At 37.3% G+C, this 20,332-nt stretch overlaps 1 protein-coding gene across 5 annotated transcripts in view; it reads left to right on the forward strand.

Moving 5' to 3' along the window:
• The window catches only part of CCSER2 (coiled-coil serine rich protein 2), a 61,812-nt gene that overhangs the window by 17,733 nt on the left and 23,747 nt on the right, over positions 1-20,332 (forward strand). For all 5 annotated transcript variants that reach the window (XM_084210731.1, XM_084210734.1, XM_084210733.1 and 2 more), the window contains 4 exons: positions 9,807-9,897; positions 12,875-13,037; positions 13,657-13,843; positions 19,833-19,916. In XM_084210731.1, the coding sequence (XP_084066857.1) occupies positions 9,807-9,897; positions 12,875-13,037; positions 13,657-13,843; positions 19,833-19,916 (525 nt within the window). The remainder of the gene's footprint in view (positions 1-9,806; positions 9,898-12,874; positions 13,038-13,656; positions 13,844-19,832; positions 19,917-20,332) is intronic.

The following is a 20,332-nucleotide window of genomic DNA, read 5'->3' on the forward strand; positions in this document are numbered from 1 at the left end:
AGGATGGGTAGTGCAGCTGTTCTTGTTCTGAAGTATCTGATTGTTTTAAAGATGCTACAATATTCTAGTGCTCAAAGTCTGCAAGAAGTGAAAGTTTAAACTGAAAACATTCCAATTGTTTTGGCTCCTTTCTATGATATTCTTGAGAGAGGTTTTTGCAGTGTGATTTGGGTTTGGTTTTTTTTTCATTTCTTTTCAAGCAATTTCATTTGGGCCAAGATGTTTGGACAGGAAACTTTCAGAGTGCTCCCTGTACTGTCAGATTGACCCTTTTTCCTGTAGGCTCCCTTAGCAATGTGAATCTTTGCACTGTGTTCATTTTTCCTAAAGCCAGTATTTTTGGGTATGTGCAGAGTGAACATCAATGTAATTATAAGGCATAGGATTATGGAATAATAATTGAAATCTGGCTTGAGGAGACAGATGGGTTTTAACTGCTTTGCTGAGAATTTAATTGCTCTTGGGATGAAATCTGGATCTCACTGGAATGAATCAGTTTGACACATGGCCAGAATTTTAGCTGGAGTATAAAATAGTTACATTTTTCTCTTCTTCCAGGCAATTTTTGAAATCTTGTAAGATTTTTGTTGTTGTTCTTTGTTATATTTTTTCCCCTTTGTGACTGTAACTTGGGCAAGGTCAATACTGAATTAGTTTTTGAGACTGAGCAAAATGCTTTTCTGGTTCCTGAAACATTGGTACTTGGTGGAATATGCTCTTCTTCTTAGAGAAAATGAACTGGCCAGAATAGAATTGTTTAGTAGAGTTATTAATTCCTTCAGTAGTTATTTGCAAGTAATTTAATGTTAATTATCTTAATTTTTTAAATAATTCACTTCTCAAAATGACTCTGTAGTAAGGCTTAAATTGCCAGTCTGATTTCTTGAATGAGTAATTTATTAACATGAATTCAGATTTGTAATGTGTGTAGTTCTAATTCATTTATTTCCCTTATTATTTTGTTTTATTTATTTCCATTTATGATACTTTCTTGATATTGCCTTCTACCCATCTTCCTTTCTTTAGCTGAACTTTCTTTTCAGGAGGTTAATGCCAAAACACTAATTCTTGTTCTATGAGAAGCTGGGCTATTTAAACTTTGTGATGTTTGATTACAGCTGTAATGAAAATAAAACTGCAAGTAAGCTTAAGACAATGTAAAAAGTACCTAATCTTTTTTCAACACAAACTTTTCTTTTTTTGCTATAACTTTCTAAAAGAGTAGTCATGAAATGAGTCCTTCAGGTGCAAGCTAGTTACAAGAAGCACACATTAAAAGCCTTTCATCTAATGAGCCAGTTGAAATTCAGTTCTTTTTTCTCTTTACATCTTTCAAAGAACAATGACGATCTTACTCAAAGCAGAGAAGAGCATTAAAATATTTCTTGACAGGCTGTACTCAAATGAACAGTGTTGGCTTACTGTATTTCCTCCTCTTTTAGAATACAAAAGGTGAGGTTAATAAAGAGAATTAATTGCATTTTGTGCTCCCATGATGCTTCCTGAAAGTAATTTGTGTACTTCAGTTGAGCACTTCTTTAAGAAGTGTCTGAGTTTGTTCTGTACCTGAAAGCAAAGAGTGATTTCACCTCAGTCAGTGCATTTTGACTAAAATTCATTATGGCATTAATAAATACAGACTTCCAATTTTGTATATGGTTGGAGATTTTTTAATTTTTTTTTTTTTGCTAGTGAATGTAATACAGTGAGAATTGATGACACTATCAGTTGCCCAATACTCTGGGGAGGTTGTGAGGTTGGAAAGAGAGAGAAGACATTATTTTTGTGGTATAATTATTTAATGAAGTATAATTGGTCTAGTCTTAGGGAATCTTGTTATATACCTATGTTGGGATGATTTGGATTTTGAAGTAGCTGTTGCCTTTTTGCTTCCTACCAAGCCTGTAAAACCTCAGATTTTAGTTTTCTTGCAGCTGCCAGGTTTTATTTGGCCACTGTTGTGACAGAACCGTGGAGGAGGAAACTGGGCAATCTCTCCCTTCAGGTGTGTGAGGGGATACCAGGATTCATCAGTGTGTCAGAAGAATGAGAGAATGTACATGTGACTGTAGTGCCAGTGAAAGGGGGGAGGTGATTTTATCTGCCCAGGAGGTATTCAAACAAACTAAGGTAAATGCACTTGAAAAGTCACCTCATGCAGGTGTGGAGGTGTGTATGGGCAGTGATAGAAATCCTCAGTGGCAGATACTCCTCACTGGATGTGGGTACACTGCAGTGTACAAAGTGTCTGTGAACCTCCTGGAAGTGACTGAGAGCAAACCCAGAGAGAGTCAGGTACTCTGCAATTTATGTTGTCCCTCCTTCAGCATTTCCCTCCATGCCCAACATAGTGGAGAACACCTTTTATGGATACAGAACACATAGCATCACTAATGTGGAATGGTAGCATGGAGTTCTGTCTTCTGCTTCTGCTCAAGGAATTTTCATTATTTACCTTTACCACCAAAGAAATTCTGTCCTGTAGGACAAATTGAATTCATTGGTCCTTCACACTCCTTTACTTGAAAGCCTGACTTTTGGGTCAGCCAATATATCTCTTGGCAAGAGATACACAGTTGCACATGAGGTTTTAGCTTTTACTGATGCATTCTAGAAAGTGGCAAACAAGGTGTGAATTTTTACTTGGCATACAGAAAGATTTCTTGGAAATACATTATCTGGGAAGCTGCCATTTCTGTGGTCAAACTTCCTGCTCAGGTGTGTATATATATATAGTGATTCTGGGATTGGAATCTAATACACGTGTCAGCCTTGAAAGCTGTTTTTCATTGGAAGCTGTTTATTGCAAGTTGCTGCAGTTGGTAACCTCTGTTTAAGCTTTTAAATTCATGTCTAAGTTCAAAGTTCTTTTGTACCAATGTCTTCATGTCATGTTTCAGAATCTGATAAAAATTATTCAGATTTACTTAAATTGTACTGTTCTAACTTCATAGTTTTCATTTTTCCAATAATACAATTACAGAAATCTGTGGCATTTATTTTTCATCTTCTTAATTTTTAAGAAGCCTATGCCTAAAAATGTATGTTTGGAAAACCAGTAGACTGCTTGGTTCGGATTTCAAAGCCTCAAAAGTCTGTGTCATCTTTTTGCCTTAAATCTTTATTATGAACAGATAATATTTGTGAATATACTGAAGTAATGGGAGAACATCCTTGAGTAATATTTCCACCATTAAGTTTTTAGTAGAAAACTGCAACTGCTATGAAAAAATCAGACTGTATTGTTGCTTGTCAATACAGAACTAAGGGCACAAACTCATTTCAGTGTGTTCTGTCAGCTCCTCAACCATTCCTGTGATGAAGTTTGCTGCCAGGCAGTTTTCTGCTCATGTCAGAGAAAGGAAATGTCATTACATTAGAGACTGATTTTAGAGTGAAAATAGCCACCATCTACTGTCCTACCTCTGCTGCACTCTTCAACTTCTGAGTTTAATTGTAGCAGCAAGGAGAGGTGGTGAGAAACAGAATTACTTAATGAGATGGCACTTCTGTGTGTCCTGTGTTATATAGGTGTCCCTACTGTCAAACATTATTAGGAGGTAATATGACTTTATTACAGTGCACAAACCTCTTGTGGTACTGGTCTGAGAGACGTGACATTTGGTGAACATCCTTTTATGGTAAATTACCTTTTTTCCTTTGGGAAAGCTTGTATGCCTTTGAGAGCTGCTTCCTCAGAGCTGACACAGTAAATCTTCTCAGGCTGTTTTGGCTGGAAAAACCAAGGAAGATGACTTCACTTTTACTGATGTGTTCTGTTCATGGCATCCATTAATTACAGCTTTGGGTTTGTGCTGTGGAGAGAATGTGGCAGCTGCTGTGATGCTGTGTGGAATATGAGAGCAAACACTGGTAGAAGTTAGCAGTAGGTTAATTTCCTAGGCTTGTAAGGGATGTTTTCTTGAGCTGGTAACTCTGCATGTTCGCGTGTGAGCTGGGTCTGAGCTTTTGTGCCCTTGGCTGACACTGTGGAAATGTATCAGGATGATGTGGCATAAACACACCTCTGCAGTAGTGCAGTAAGTGAGGAAATGCTTCCTGTGTTGTTAGCAGCTCATGGAGAGATTTGTCAAAATAGAATCACCCCTAGTAGCTTGCAGATATTTGAGGATTGTTTGTTTTTAATTGGAAACAAGTATATTAAGCTGGCTGTGTAAGAATAGAACACATTAGTGCTGTGTAACGTGTCATAGTCAGGTTACTCCAAAAGTCTCTTAGGGTAGAATTAAAACTCTTGCACAGAGGAAACAACTGAGCTCCTGGTACAGCCATGCCCATGCTGTTCCTCTGAGGTTCCTTTCTCAGCTAGGAATTATTTGAAGCATCCATATTTTCCTTAAACCAACCATTGTACATTTAATACAAGTGCAAGTCAGTGGAGTGAGAATCATTCACAATCATTTCTGCTAGTTAAGAGTAGCTGTAGGAATTACACATTGCTTAATAGGGTAAAATGCTCTATTGTTGGTTAGATAAACTGTAAAAGCAATGCTGAACCAATGTTGGTAGCCTTTTTGTGCAGACTGGAAGCAGTGAGTAGGAGGAACTGCTTTTCCTTTTTCCCTGCTCTTCCTCTGTCATTATTTATGCTCACTGCTGACTGCTTTCTGTGATTGTATTTAAAAGTAAACAGGAACCTCTCTATTTAAAAGCACCAGCCTATTAAAAAAAAACCAAACCAAAAATAGAAAATATTTTTTAAATTTTGCTGGAATTCTATAGAAGGATGGTTACAATGCTTCCCCCTTTCAGCTTTCCTCATTGCTGGAGGCTAGATGGCAGTCAAGGAATGCTGCATGTGGCAGTGGGTGTAGCTTAGGCTGTGTGTTTGAAAGTGCTGTTGCTGTATGAATTGGTCAAGTCTCAACAGAATGGCTAATATTTCTGGTTTTCTTCTTTCTCTTCTTTTGTTGTGTTATTGAATTTCAGATTTTTTTACATAGTCTGACATCTGATTTTGTATATAAAAAAAAATAAATTAAAACCCCAGCAAGTGTAGATGCTTTAGATACAGCATATTAAACTAATAATTAACCCCTCTGTGCCTTCAGTAAACCTAGGTAGAACAGACAATGCCTCTATAAAAATGTTTTCAAGAACAGTAAATCTTTAAGACTGTTCTCCTTAACAGTTAAACCAAAAATGTTTCAGATTTTCCAAACCAAGTTGTTACAAATGTGTGGCCACAGCAACCTTCAGTTACAGAACATGGACAAAATTACAAAGTGCTTGTTTGGTTGTTTGGCCTAATTATCTTCAATGTGACTTGTACAGAGTACTCCTTTCCTGTCCTGTCTTTGGTAACCTGCAGAGTTCTATCCCACCTCTTCCCTGGGTGGTTTTCTCTGTTTTAAGGACTTAATTTGCAGTGGATTTTTCTCTTCAGCCCTATAGTACACTGTGTGCTTTTCCTCTATGTTTTCTGCCTTCACTTAAGAGTTCTGTTCAGTTCCTATATAACATTGCCTTTTTGGAGACTTCCCTTTTTTTTTTTTTAATCCCTCAGATGTTGTCAAATGCTGAAAATAGCATTGAAAAAGACCCTGGAGGTTTCCCTCTTTTCTTCTGTCAGCCTTGCCTTGTGTTTGACTTTGGCAGTTATTCTTTAGCTGCCCTTCAGATGACTGATTTACCCAGTCTGTTTTCTGTTTGTTTTTAACAACCACTTCCTTTTTTTCATTCCTGAAGCACCTGAAATGATGGTTTCTTAGTTTCAGTGCTGCTCTCGAATGCTTCACTTGAGTTTTTTGGCCTGATTCTCCTGTAGTTCTTTCCCTTTACTCACTCTTATCTTCTACTGTGGTTTTTTTTCAGTGTCACCAAAAGCAAGACCTAAGTCACTAAATCAGTAATAAAAACAATTAGTTATTTTCCTTTAGCTGTGTACTTCCTAAGGGTGGAATAAACAAGTGAGGCCTGGGATTGTGAGTTATGGAAACAGGTAAAATGTTGTTCCTAATGCTCACCACCAGTTCATGACTCCCTCAAAGCAATTGCTTTTCCTGCAGAATATCCTAACCTGGCATAGGTACTTGGAGCTCAGACTCTTCTCAATTCTGGTAATGCTCCCTAAAATTAGTTGAGGGCTTTGCATTTCCGCACTAACCTCAATGCCTGACTTCATTTTGTTTTTAATTCCACTGCAATATATATTGTGTTATAAACTTTCCCTGGTCAACATTTTTGTGTTTAGTAGGGAGAAAATGCAGATATCTGTCTTCTATTTTGGGCACTTTATGCTTTACTTTGACTGCATTATAATCTTTCTTAGTGCAAGAAGTGGGAAAGCTGAGAATCAGGCCTCTTGCCTAGGTTCAACTGTTAAGCTAAATTGAGTTCAGATTGGTTGGTGGCCTGAAAAATAGCACTCTTCAGTTTAAGAATAAGCTTATGATCCATATTGCATGAGGAATTTTTGGAAACTGAACTTTTTGAAAAGAATATTTTGCACTCCGGTTCATTATGGTGAACATTACTTTATAATGAAATCTGAAGTTCTGCTTCAGCAAAAGCAGCTCTTCTGCATAGAGTTCCCCAATCTTCAAAGCAGTGGTCTTGATGTTGTATGCCTCTCTCTAAAGGGGTGCTGGGCTCCATGCCTCAAACAAATTGGGTTAAATCCCAAGCTGCTGTGGCTGAGCTGTTGTGTGTGCTTGCTGAACCTGTGATAAAACACAGCATCTGAGGACAATCGCTCCAGAAAGGATTTGCAGAACATTGAAGTGAACTTGCTGAAAGTGGTACGTCACGTGGTGTGCCTTGCCCTTTTAGCCTTTTCCCTTCTCCTTATGCAGTATGAGGGCTCCCTGAACTGGGATGCTCAAGTTCCTCAGTTCTTACAGCAGAACTCACAGCTGATCTGTCTCACCTCATGCTTTCCCTGTTCTATTGCAGGAAGCCAGCAAAACACTGCTGCCTGTGTCCAGTGGAAAAGCTTTGTGGAGAGCTTGGGGACAGCACTATAGTTGGACCTGGGATTTCACAGTCCCAAACTCAATCTCTTCCTAGGTTGTACCAGCTTGAAAATCTAATGCTGAATCAGCCTTGTGAAAATCATACCCCTTTTAATATACGTTACTCTTTTCATCTATACAAATAGAATGGGATTCTTCTTTTTCTGTGACTTGTAATAATTGCTGGAACATGGAGTATTCTCTAGGGTTGGAGCTGATGCACTTGGAAAGAATTTCTTTATTTCCTGTTCTGTTTGAGCTCATTGCCCTGAATCACTTCATGATGCTAATTGCAGTTAAGCACACATTATTAACTATGTTATTTTCATGTAATTACCTGCAGTTCCTTATGCAGTGGAAATAACAGCTGTGGAAGTATCTAAATTTTATTTTTTTACGTGCACTAATGTGCTGATGAAACTTGTACTGTATCTTATGGCTATTTCAGGATGACATTGCTGACACCTCTTTGTATATTGTGTTTCCCAAGTAGCTCACAGGGGGAAATGCTCAAAGTGCATTTACACATGGCTCAGTGATTACAAAGTCTTGGTATTTGCAGTTGTGGGTTTTTTTTGTAGCATGGAGTTTCCTTTCCTCAGTGTGGTGAAGAATGTGTAATTAGGGAAGCATAATGAAGTGTGCTGTTGACAGGAAAGTATGTCTGGAATCTCAAATACTGACCTTCTATGACACCATTACACTTCCAAAGTTCTCATTCAGAGATAGTAAGGTGACTTATCTAGGTTTATTAGTAAAAATCCTGCCATATTGTGCTTTTATATTGTGCATTTTTAACTGCATTTGCACAGTGATAGCAAAGCTTTTCCACTTTTTGTGTTTGTGGCCACTGTTTCCATTTTATTTGTCATGCTCGTTAAAGTTCTCACAGTAGGAGAAAATAATGCTTGTTCACACTAATTTGGAAGATGAAAGCACAGCATAGAAATAATTTATCAACTAGCAAACCAAAACTGCCTCTCAAGCATGCCTGTATTTTGCAGAATTGTTTGAAAAAATATGCGTTAGATTAAAAACTCCTGGTTCCTGAATAAATGGAAGCAAAAGTAGCAAAAATATACAGGCATTTTGTTGTCCCAGATATTAAATCCATGCTTCAGTTAAATGGCTTCCATTTTTTTGTGAAGCTTTTGCATAGTTGGATTTATTATTATTCCCAATGCCTTGCTGTGTGGGTTTTCCTGATTTTTCCTGTAAATGCATAGAATGCTATTTGTGGACAAAGCAATTCAGATAGGACTTTGAAATATACAAAAACAGGTGGTTTTGTCTCAAGTATTCCATCTTTTTTTTTTATTGCTTATGTTTTACAAAGTGCATAGTAACTGTTTTCATATCACACTTTCCTTCCTAAGTCAATAAATAACTTGCCCTGCAGAAATGCAAAATGTTTAATGTCCTCTGTCACAACCCAAATCCCCCCAAAAATCTTAAAATATACTTAGCTCTTGTCACCATTTGTAATAAAATAGAGTAGTGCTTTGTGAGTGCTGTAAGAAGGCTGCTGAAGAACAGCTGGAGAAACATTTCAGACAAATGCCTGTTAATGTTCTTCCTTTTCACCTGTGCATCTGTGACAAAGCAAACCTAACAAATGATAGCCAGCAAAGGGGTGGCTTTGCAAGGGAATATTGTTGTGCAGTGTGCTCATAGCTTGTATGCCAGTATTCATGTAAGTATTTAATGATCAATTTAGTATGAGAAATAATTATGAAACACTTACTTGATTTAATATTTGATAAATTATACAATATTGGTGTCAGGTATCACTTCTAGGAGTAGCCAATAAACCTAAGAAAAATCTGTATTTCTGCTGTTAGGAAGGAGGCCAGTGTGTGGTGCCTGAGTCTGGTCTCAGGCCTTAAAGGCATGACTTTCATTGGGAACTCAGGAGCTGGAGCTGGATATCCCAAGGAGTTTCCTTAGGCCTGTTGTGTGTGATAGTCACTTGGTGTTAATGGGTTTAGTTTCCTTGGAGTGACGGAATGAAAGGGTGTCTGGGCTCTCTGCCCAGGCTGCTGTTGTTTCCAGCAGCACTGGCAGTGTCAGACTGAGCCATGAGCTGGGTGTTCCACAGCCTTGACCTCCTCAGTTCCTCCTCCTCTTGGTATTCTTAAAGCAAGAGGGCTCAGTCTCTGTCTTTTTAACACTTGCCCTCATTGCAGTCCTTTAATATAACTGGTTATGTTTAATATGTGTAATTCACTTTGCACTAAATAGTATTTTTCTTGTGCCATTAGCATATGCATGCAATGTGATGGTTTATTAGTCCCTTCAGGAACAGCTTTATATGAACCACAATCTGAAAGGCAAAAAGAAGCAGAGTTTGGTGCTCATAATGGCATGTTTGCTTTGTTGTCCCAAAAAGTCAAGATAACATAGGTTTCCCTCACTTCCTTTCAATGATTTCATGATAGTATGAGAGCTGAAATAAGAGGATTTAACATCATCTCTTCACAAAACTGTTTTTGAATTCCAAGTAAACAAAGGAATTGAGTTTCAAAATGCTCCCAGCTGTGGAGAAGGCAGGATATTAATGAGTAAAAAAGTCTTTGGAGTGTTCCATAGCCATCAGGCAGAAAAATGTTTTAATCCATCTTTGTTTCATCTAGCACTGTTACTGTGTCATATTAGCAGAGGTGTGATGATGTTTGTATAAATGGTCTCAAATTAGGCTGATCTTCCCTGAGGAGAGGAGGCTGCTGGTCACATTGGATGTGTGCACAATAAAAATACAACCAAGCTTTTTGTGACGGTAGAGTATATGAAGTATCATGGAACCAGCTGTAGCTCACTTTTCCTTTCTTGCAGGATATCTTGAATAATCTTGATTCATGTGATCTTGAAGATGATGATCTCATGCTTGATGTGGACCTGCCTGAGGACCCACCTCGTGACAAAGGTGAGTAAGGCAGCCAAGTAATCTCTCTGTGAAACTGCTTCATGGGCTTAAGAGACTTTTGACTTGCTTTCTTCTGACTCTTGACTTAATAAGTCAATGCACTCTTCAAACTGGGCTGTTTTTTCTTTAAAGTAACAACTCTTTCTTTTGTGAAATACAGGAAGGGAGATATTTCATTTTTCCCAAATACAACTCTTACATTTGAAGAATTCTAAATATAGAAGTGTACTGCCTTGAATAAAAGTTTAACCTTGTTTCATACTGTTTTTTTAAGATAATTTCTATAGAATAAATTTCAAAGTTTTCAGTTAGTCTTCTAGTCTCATGTTTTCAGCTATATTTGGAAATGCTGGGACAGTATTTTCTTTCAGCTTTGCTGAGTGGCAGCATAATTCTTTGAGATAAATAATTTTCTTCAACAAAATGACAATATCTAATAGATATACATACACTTCAGGGTAGCAGAAGATGTAAAATTTAATATCTGTGTTTTCAAATTGCGTTTGATGCACTCTTGCTTTCAGTGAGGGTGCTGGCAGACTTTTCACAGAGAAGGTAGAGGTACCTAGATGCCCCTGAAATAGAAAAAAATCTGAATAGAATGAACGTGGTAAAGAAAATTACAACTGCACTGTACTTTCTCAAAGCTCAGACTGGAAAAGTTTGAGGCGTTTGCTTTGTTTATTCCTGAGCTACTCATGGAACTAATGAGTACTGTTGTTATTATGAGCTGTGAGTATGGGTATTAGTTTAACCTGCAAGTTCAGTGGAGGGCAGTTTGTCTTCAAATACAGGAACACTGAATGTGGAGCACTGTCAGGCCCTACCCAGTGCGAACAGGCACTGAAAGGAAGAGGGCTTTGCTTACTTTGTGTAACATTCAGCTGCTTGCTGAGGTAAATTCAAGGGTTTTTGAGAGCACCTCTGAGTTATGTGGGTGAAGACTATAGCTATGAAGCCAAATTTACAGTAAATAAATCACAGTTTTTCATCTGTGATCATGGTGGCACATTGTGTTTTAATGTTGTGCACGTGTGAAGTTCAGTACATAGTCTTTTAAATCTCAGAATGAGTTGTTGAAAGTGCTCGTGTGAAATGATTGAGAACATTGCAAGTATGCAACTTTTCAACATGGACAGGTAGGAGTTTTTTACTTTTTTACTCATTTTTCAGAATGGGTAACAATACAAGCCTAAGGCATATTCTTTCAGAAGGAGTAATTTAATTCTGTTGGGGAAAAACTAAAGAAACAATTTTAAAGGGTAGATCAATTTCTCCTAAGTTTCCTTGTTTATATGAAACATACACTGCATTTGCATCAGTAATTCCACTACAAATTATTAATTTGAAAACTGTTAGAAGGGAATGTTTTAAAAGTAAATGTTTACCACAAAAACATTAAAAGCTAATTACTGCTACTTTTGACATTTTTTTAGAGGTTGGATTTCCTTATAAAATTAGTCTGGCATAAACTGGGTATCTCTGCTTCTTATCTTGAAAATTCTACATTTTCAGCAAAGAGGATCTGAAAAGAAAAATTCAAAAGCCACCTCCAGGTTTTCCCTTATGTAAACATGACCACTTGAAAAATCAAAACTTCTTGGTTAACCTCCACCTGTCTTTACTCAGTGTCTCAGTATTTACTTTTCCAAAGCTGAAAATCATAATTGCTTGTAAACCTACTGAGCATTTATTTTGTTATTAATTTTCATGTGTTATGAGATGTAGAAAGACACTGCTAAATGAAAATATATCTTGTTAGTTAAGGTGAATAAGTTTATTTTATTATGGAATTTTTTGGTTATTTGCTAGGTGATAAAAACTGAATTGTAGGTGGGAGTACTTGTTTTAGTAATGTTTAACAGCACTTTTTGCAAACACTTTTTCCATAATTATGTGCGACTTCACTGACGTCAGCCTCTTAAGACTTTCCAGGTCCTCAGAAACTCTCCTGGTTTCACTTTGGAGCCTGGGATGCTGCTTGGCCACTATTTATAGCAGCAGTGGTAGCTGCACAAGCATGCAGGGAGTGAGGAGGGCTGTGTAAATCACAGGGTGACGCCGGGCTGGCTCGCAGCCCCACGCAGGCTGGGAACCCAGCAGGAAGGAGGGCCTGTTCGGAGCCGTGTGCGCAGCGGGGCTCGGGGGCAAACACTGCTCCCCTGGGTGGAACTGCTCCCAGGAAAGCACTGACAATGTGAGGGAAAGCTCCTTGGGTAAGTGAAGGACCAGGTGTGGTGGCAGAATAGCAGTTTAAGACTGTTTTTGCTGGGTCTCACTCCTGGGTAGAAGTTGTTTTGGCTTTCTCTCAGTCATTTCCGGGCTGCTGCCAAATTTAGCGTTTTTTCCCTTAAGACGTTTGTGGAATTCCTGTGGCTTTGCAGAAGTTGGTGTTTTAAAGAGCTTGTTTGGTTTCCTTGTTTTAAATCATGCTGGTTGTCCAATTAAATACAGATTTAGTGTCCCTGAATCTGAAAACCAAGCCATGTGAATAGGATGAGGTATATCCATATTTTAAGTAATGAAACTGTTTTTGCAATGCAATCCTGGCCGTTTTTTTTACAATGTTGCTTTTCTGTGTTTGTGTATTGTTAGAACTTGTTAAAGGCCTGGAGATACCATCAGTAAGAGAGAAAGACAGGAAATTGTTACTTTTAAATTTATTTTCTTCTATAATTTCCACCTCCTTCAAATGATTTTTTGTTAAAAGTGGGAATACTGTTAAAGCTGGATTCTTCAGTTTCTGCTGCAGGTTGCTCTTATCCTTGTAACAAGTTTGTTTTACTAAAAATGTGACATTGTTGCAGAAGTCCACTTGACACTTCTAAAATGCATACTGTTTTGGATCAGTTAAAAAAAAACAAAACAAATCCCACAGGCTTTACACTGCATCTGTTACCAGCACATAGTTAATATTTTATTTGCAAGGTCCTGGGAACAAGTCTTATGATTTTTTTTAACATTATGCTCTCTGTAGAGGAATGTGAAAATATGAGCCGCTATGAGAGACAAGACAGAAATGTGAGACAGCATCAAGAGGGATTCTGGAAAAGAGCCCCACAACAGCGATGGAATACACAAGAGCACTATCATCTTGGCCATACTGACCGTTATATCCATGGTAAAAATGATTTGAACAGGTAAAGCACTTTTCTATATCCTCACAAACATTTAATGCACCAGTGAGCAATTCCTTTTTGGCACTAAGGGATCTCAAGTGATATTGAGTACAAGTACAACATTTTCAGAATAGTTGTATGTCTGAGTGGAAGCACCACGGAGGGTTGTAACAATTTCTTTTCAAAACTTATGCTTCTGTTTTCAGTCCAAGTACTTGTTGCTCATGTTGATACAATATTATACATGTTGATTAAACAGCTTATGTGTTCCATGGAAAACCATTGCAATGTCTTACTAGTTGCATTTTGTAAGTTTGGGCAGCTTTTTGCAGTTTAATTTGTTGGTAAAGTAAATGTAACCTTATAGTCCTTAAAGGGTTGAATGACAGTTTATAGAAATTCTGCTGAACTAACTGGTTTTAGGGCACTGTAGTTTATAGTCTGAGAGGGGTCTCTGGGAGTGGAAAGGAAAACTCTGTATTTAAGTGAAATAGCATTGACAGTTTCTGATTTATTCATTTATTTTCTGTTGTGTACCACAGTATGTAAGTATAGCCAACATAGCATAACACTTTCCTTTTTACCAACCACTGTCTAGCTCCAGTTTGTCATCTGTCTGTGTTTGTTTTGGGTTTTTTAGGGGTTCAAACTACCTGGAGCCTGCCGTGGGTGCCCTGGAGAGCTGCGGGGCGGGCAGCAGCTGTGCAACGCCGCGGGCGCTGGCGGAGAACACGGTGATGCTGGACGAGATGACCCTGCGGCACATGGTGCAGGACTGCACTGCCGTCAAAACCCAGCTCCTCAGGCTCAAGAGGCTGCTGCACCAGGTGAGCTTGCCACAGGTGTTAGGAAGGATGAAGGTTTGACAAGAAAGTCTGACCGATATGCATGCTTAGCAGAAAGATTTTTAAATGTAGAATCTGAATAAAGAATAGAGATCGAAGCAGGTTTTAATATAGAAGAAAACAATTGTTGAGCTAGTCTTACTGGATAACTAAAGAGGCAAAGAGTATGTTAGTTAGAAGGACTTTTATGACTTAGAGCAAAAGATAAACTCACTTCAAACAGGAAGATGTTTTTACTAAGCAGAAAGCACAGGCAAACAAGTCAGCAAATGTTGCAAGTAGAAAGTCTCAATTTTCTACTGCAAGAAAACTGCAAAACGACTTCTAAGCTTAAATTGTAATGTACTAACTTTTAGTGATTAGAGAATAACATGAATATAGTAATTATACTAGTTATGATAAGCTATAGATAAAAGTTATAGAGTAGTTCTACTGTATTAAGATGCTCAGCAAAGTAAAGTATATAATACATTTGTAACTTAAAGTCTCTAAGCTTGCCTGCAACTGGAGCTGACAGCTGTAGGCACAAGCTCTGTCACCCACAATCCTAGACTGCTGTAATGTCTTAGATGTAATAGACTGCATTTTGAAGAGCCTCCTAGAATCCCACATCTCTCATTAAGACTCTTACACACAGGGACTAAAGCACTAAAATAAACTGGGGACTGGGCCTATGTGGGCTTATTTTCTGTTTGGCCTTATTAGGATATTGGTGTTTCATTTGTACATTGAGTTACAATGTTCCAGAAAGTGACTATGACTTTTATTGCTGTTTCCAGTAGTGCCTTTTCTACCTTGTCAGCAGTTTACTGACTACAAAACATGCTAAATACTAAATTTTTAATATTTATTCACTATTATTTTAATATTTAATATTAATAGTGAATTTTTAATATTTTATTTTTAACATTTGCTCACTATTAAAATTTACTTCTTTGAGGAAATGTCAAATTTTTTAAAAATCAGCTCATGTGAAAACCAGCTTTTATCCAATAAGATTCAAAAAAGCTGGGAGCTAACAAAAAAAAAAGTATTAAAATTGATCCCATTGATCAAACTTGCATTCAGCAAGTCAGTGCTATTAGCTTTTTCTTAAAGCTTTGTTTTCCTCGTTCTTTTTATCTTTTCTTTGTGTTTTTTCTAAAAGTTTAGTAAATCTTGCTGGGTCATCTCTATTGCAAGTGTTCAAATTTAACCTTCCGATGTTATGAAATTGTCATAAGCTTTTAAGGAGCTTTTTTAATGTGCCTCAAAACTTGGCAAGTTGTGGGAGTTGGTAAACTGCTGGATGACTCAGCAGAAGTATGGCATTTCAGCTACAAAAATTTCTTTGTTACCATAATAAAGAACAGTCCATGAGGCTTTCTTTGGAGGCATGCACAGATGAGCATTGAAAAGTGTGTGATGTTGTCTTTTAATACCAGATTAATTGCTGTTCTTTTCTGATAGGATAATGTAGTGAAAATAACTTTGTGCCTTAAAAGTAAGGCATTAAAGCAGAAAACAACAAAACAAAAAGCAAATCAACCTTGAGGCTAATTCAAGGGTGTAATTGTGCCTTTTAGAAATGAGAGCATTTGCTTCCTGTGCTGAGATGTATTCCTGATTTTGTCAGGGGGAAAAACAATTGTAACAAAAATAATGCAGTGCCAGAAGGGGAAGGTGTGTTCTTGGAACCCAATGTTTGAGTGGTGGGCTACATAAACTGTACTCCCCAACAGCCCCAGGCATTAATACAGAAATGGCAGGGAACCTTTATCTAGGACTTTTAATGCCTTTAACATAAGGACAATTTGGCAGCTTGATGGATGATCTCTGTGTGTGGTTCAGGGTGTAAATGCTTGCACATTATAGCCAAATAATCTGTGGCCCTGCAGAGTATCATGTGTAAAATCTTGATTTAGTTTATAATAGCCTGGTTGCAGAATAAAAACCTTGCCTCAAGTAGCTCAGATTAACTTTTTAAAAAGAACTTAAATGCTCAGAATGAAGCAGTTACTCTTAATATGACCGTTTTTCAAATTTTGTTCCCGGTCTTGACAAATGCCTGATCCTTCTTCCCTGTAATAGTGAGTTTAGTAATAACAGGTGTTATTCTTCCCTTTACACTTTGTCAGGCATACTTGACTGTATTTTCCTGACCTAAACCAACCCTGTTTTGACTCACTGCTTCCAAAACTCATCACTGGACTTCTGAATATTTATTCTACTCTCCTGTGTATAATCCAGTCTTTTAATCAAGAACATGAGTAGTAATGTGAAAGTAAATTAGCCTGCTACAGATGGGGAAACTTCAGACCTTTACTACCTAAATTGCTAAACAATTAGGGCAGAACTTGTATGAAATATTTTTTCATTACATTAAAGTATTAAGCCTTTACTGTAAACATTGTGCTTCATGCCAACAGAAATGAGTAAAAATACCACAATTCTGCTTCATTTCTTGAACAGAAATACAATTTTGAAAACAAATAGTTGAACTTTAGCATTCTGAACTCTGAACTAGGACTGGATCACAAGCAGCTTCTTGCAAAATATAAAAAATCAAGGTACAAAGTCAATTGCTTTCAAACTCTGGTTTTATTACAGAATCAGAAGTTCTTCTATTAGCTCCACCAATATTACACATTTAAATGTATGTGTTGCCTTTCCCTAGTTGTGACATTCAGCAATAATATTTAATTTGGATAGGTAGAAATAGTCAGGACTTAGGCTTGATGTCCCAGGGGAACAGTTATAGTAAAATAGGAAGAGATAGTAATTAAATTCAGTTTTATACAATTATCTAATCAGCTGTAGTGTGACTTAGTGTAGAGCACTGCACGTAATGAATGTATACCTAGCAGATTCCTGGGGAGACTTAATGTACTGTACTGGATTCATTGCTGTGACTGGAGCTCACATAACTGGATATAAATTAGCTGGAGTATTGCTAGCAACATAGCTGCTGCAGCGTGTGTTTGGTGCTGCATTCCCAGTTCAGCTTGGAAAAAGAAATAGTTCTGTAAGTAACAGAGCCTTGGTGAGCTCTCTGTGAGCAGGAACACGTGCTGGCTGCTTACTCCTCACTCACTGCCGTCTTCCTGTGCCTTCAGACAATGAAATCAGCAATAGGAGTCTCTCATATAGAACTTAGAAAATTTTCACAGTAGTGAGTCTAGCCTTCTCTGACTTCTCAGTAATGTAATGTAAAATAACCTATATGGAGTGAAAAACTGTGGCTTGTTCTTGTACTAAATCCAGCCATATTTGCAGAGAGGAGTGCTGCTGGATAGTGTTCTCTCTTTAATGCTTAACTGAAGTGCTAACTTTGGATTGTAAGAAGAAAATGTTTTGGAAGTCTAATTCTAGTAATAATTGACATGTAAATGTTAATGCCTCTTAAACATTGACTAAGGTACTTCATTTACATGCTTATTAAGAAATAAGTTTTCTTCTGATCGTAACAATTTCTTCCTCCTCCTCAATTAATTTTATGAACTTGCTGCTCTGGGTGGAGGCTAATGTGTTAATACAATTTTAAATAAAGTTTTTCTGTTTCTGTTGCCCTTGAGCCTTTGACCATCCTCTGTAGTAACCCAGCAATACTTGCAACCATGTCATTGGTTGCATTGCTTGCCCTTGCTGTTCCTGTAGGTAAGACTGAAACATGAGGCAGTTCACAGAACTGTGAGATCTGTGAAGCTCTTTTTTCTGTGGGAGGCAGGTTTTATAAAAAATGTTTCATTTCAACTTATCTTTCATGAATGGAAATGAAATTCTATTTTTCAAGCACAGCTCTTCACTGTAACTTATCAGATATGGCCCATTTGTATGAAGAAGTGTGAATGAAAATGTGAACCATGTAGTGCAGATTTGTTAAATGCATCAGTACATTTTGCTGAGGCTTTAGATCAGTAAGTCACTTGTGTACCTTTGAAATACATATTCATTGTGTTATTTTCTTTTTGCATCTGGTGAGATGCACAAGAGAGATTCATCTTTGTTTATGAGAAGCCTGAAGTTGAGAAAGAAACAGAGTTACAAAACAAAAAGATGTTTTTGTGTCATGCATTAAGTTGTATAAATTGCCTCTACAATTATTTTTTTTTTGCTAACCTCAGAATAGTTCACCTCAGTGACTTAATTGTGTTTGAAAGAAACAGAACCAAAAGAGATGAACAAACAGTAGCAAATCAAATTGCCAAATTGTAGGTTTAAGCTGTTGTTTAACTGTCAGACTGTCACTGTGACAGTGTTTGACAGTGGCAGTGAGATTGACATGGCCTGGATGAAACTGCCCTCAGAATGGCAAGCAGGCAGCAGGTGAATAGCACCCTCTGCTTGGTGGCCACTTAACACAGCTTCTGCTTGCATCCTTATAGAAATGCCATTGGCAAAGTAGTTCATTCAGATCAGTGATTTGTACTGAATAAAGCTTGGAATTGGGAATCAAAACCTAGAGTTTGGTAAAAATTCAGTAGACCCCGAAAAACTTGCCACTGCTCTGGATAAGTGCTTATACCAAAATAAATAATGAGTTCTGCTACTGTAAAAATGATAGCAGTAGCAGTTTTCTATAGTGCCTGTTGCAGTGTGATGTGCAATGTGGTGATACCTTTATAAAGTTTATTGTATCTTTACCAAAAGATTGAAAGCAGATATTCTCTCAAAGTTTCCAAATTTGATGGTATCTTGGTATACTTCTTAGTATTATTTCTAGCCTACCAAAAATAGCATATGCATATAACCAGGTGCATTTTCTTTGATAATTCTATCATCTTTTTGGTAATTCTAATATCTTTTTTTGTACAGGGATGACTCTGTTTTGCTGATTTCCCCTGTTTCATTTTAGCAGTATGAGAAAGAAACAAAAAGCATAAAAAGGAAGATTTCATAGATTAATCCTAGCATGTGTTCAAATGGAGGCTTGAGTTCCTACTGAGAGAGTTAGAACTGTTTCTTTTCCAGTTGTGCTGTGTTCTCTACATGTGTACTGAGGTAATTGTAGCAGGGGTGAGGGAATTGCTGCAGATGACCTTTGTCCCTGCTATGCTGGTGAATGAGTCAGGTGTAGCGCAGGCCTGGAGTACTGATTTCAATCACCAGGGAGTGTGTGACATACTAACCTTCTTTGCAATCAGGTCTTAATCTGCTGTTGTGGAATGTCTTATTGCTCCACTTCCCTGCATTTTAATAGCAGTTAAAGGTATATTGGAGGTACAGAGCTTTGAAAAACCATGTGAGATACTTTTGCTTGAAATAGTTTGTCTTGTTTTGTATTTTTTCCCATTCCCATGGTGACTCTTTCACAGTTGTAACTGTGAATATATGTGGCTTAACTTCTAATTGTGTGTATTTGTTTCAATCAGTGCTTAAAATAAAATTTTGGTGAAATTTTAAATTGGGGAATATAAGATAAATATAAAATACAATATAAATATGCAAAAAATAATTTGTTAATTGCAAGTAATTCTAGTATTCTAATTGGTGCACTTTTTCTCTAGCATTTTAGAAATGTTTTGAACTAACTAATGTTTGTGTTTTTATGGTATTACTCTGCAAATTATTTCAAAGCACTCTGGTAGAACTTCTCTATAACATGGTGTGTAAACTGCTGCTCCTTCAGTCTTTCACTTGCTGGCCATAGGCCCGGAAGGGACAAGCAGCTGCTTGAGAACTGATGACAACTGAGTGCTGGACAGTGAAACTTGACTGTTCTCAAAATTAACAGTTGATTTATATAAAAGCCCAAGAAACAAAAAAAAAAAAAAAAAAAAAAAACCAAAAGCATCCAAACCAGAACAGCACCAAAAAACTGTGAGATATAAAGTTCTATCAAGTTATAGAAATATAAGTGTCTGTAGCATGGGCCTTACCTGGGCATTGTACACAGTCTGCAGCAAGCATGGCTTTCCTGTGGGGGGAAGAAGGAAACTTGCTGTTTCAACAAGTGATTCAAACTTGTATTCTTGTCTTTGTCCCCTGGTAGAATGATGAAAATATGTCACTCCAGGACAGCCCATTCTCAATTCCATCGAGTCCAGAACCACAAGAACCTGAGTCAACTTTTAAGGTAAATGACATTGATTGACTCTAAGGAATAAAAGATGCAAACCTGTTTATGTTTAGAAAACACACCCAAAGCTTGTGTGTTCCTGAAGTACTACTTCTTGCTTCTTTCTTTGTTTAAATGCTAAGCTGGGTGAACCCCATAAATTCAGTGGCAAGTTTATTGTTTTTTAGAATGGGTATTTAAGGCAGAAGAATTCACAATAGGTATTGCAAATGGAATAATCTTTTATAGTTGAAGTCTTTCTAACGTGTTTTCTGCGGTGGTAAGATTTTGTAGCGTTACTTGGTTCTTACTGCAAAATCACTATACAAAGATCACTATTTCTGTATTTATGTGAGGGAAACATTGCTTACTGGAAATATAACAAGGCTATAAATACTTCATGAAGTTGAAGAACGCTTAAAATCTAATGTTTG

The sequence above is a fragment of the Fringilla coelebs genome, assembly GCF_963513975.1.
Source record: "Fringilla coelebs genome assembly, chromosome: 8".
Classification (NCBI taxonomy): Eukaryota; Metazoa; Chordata; class Aves; order Passeriformes; family Fringillidae; genus Fringilla; species Fringilla coelebs.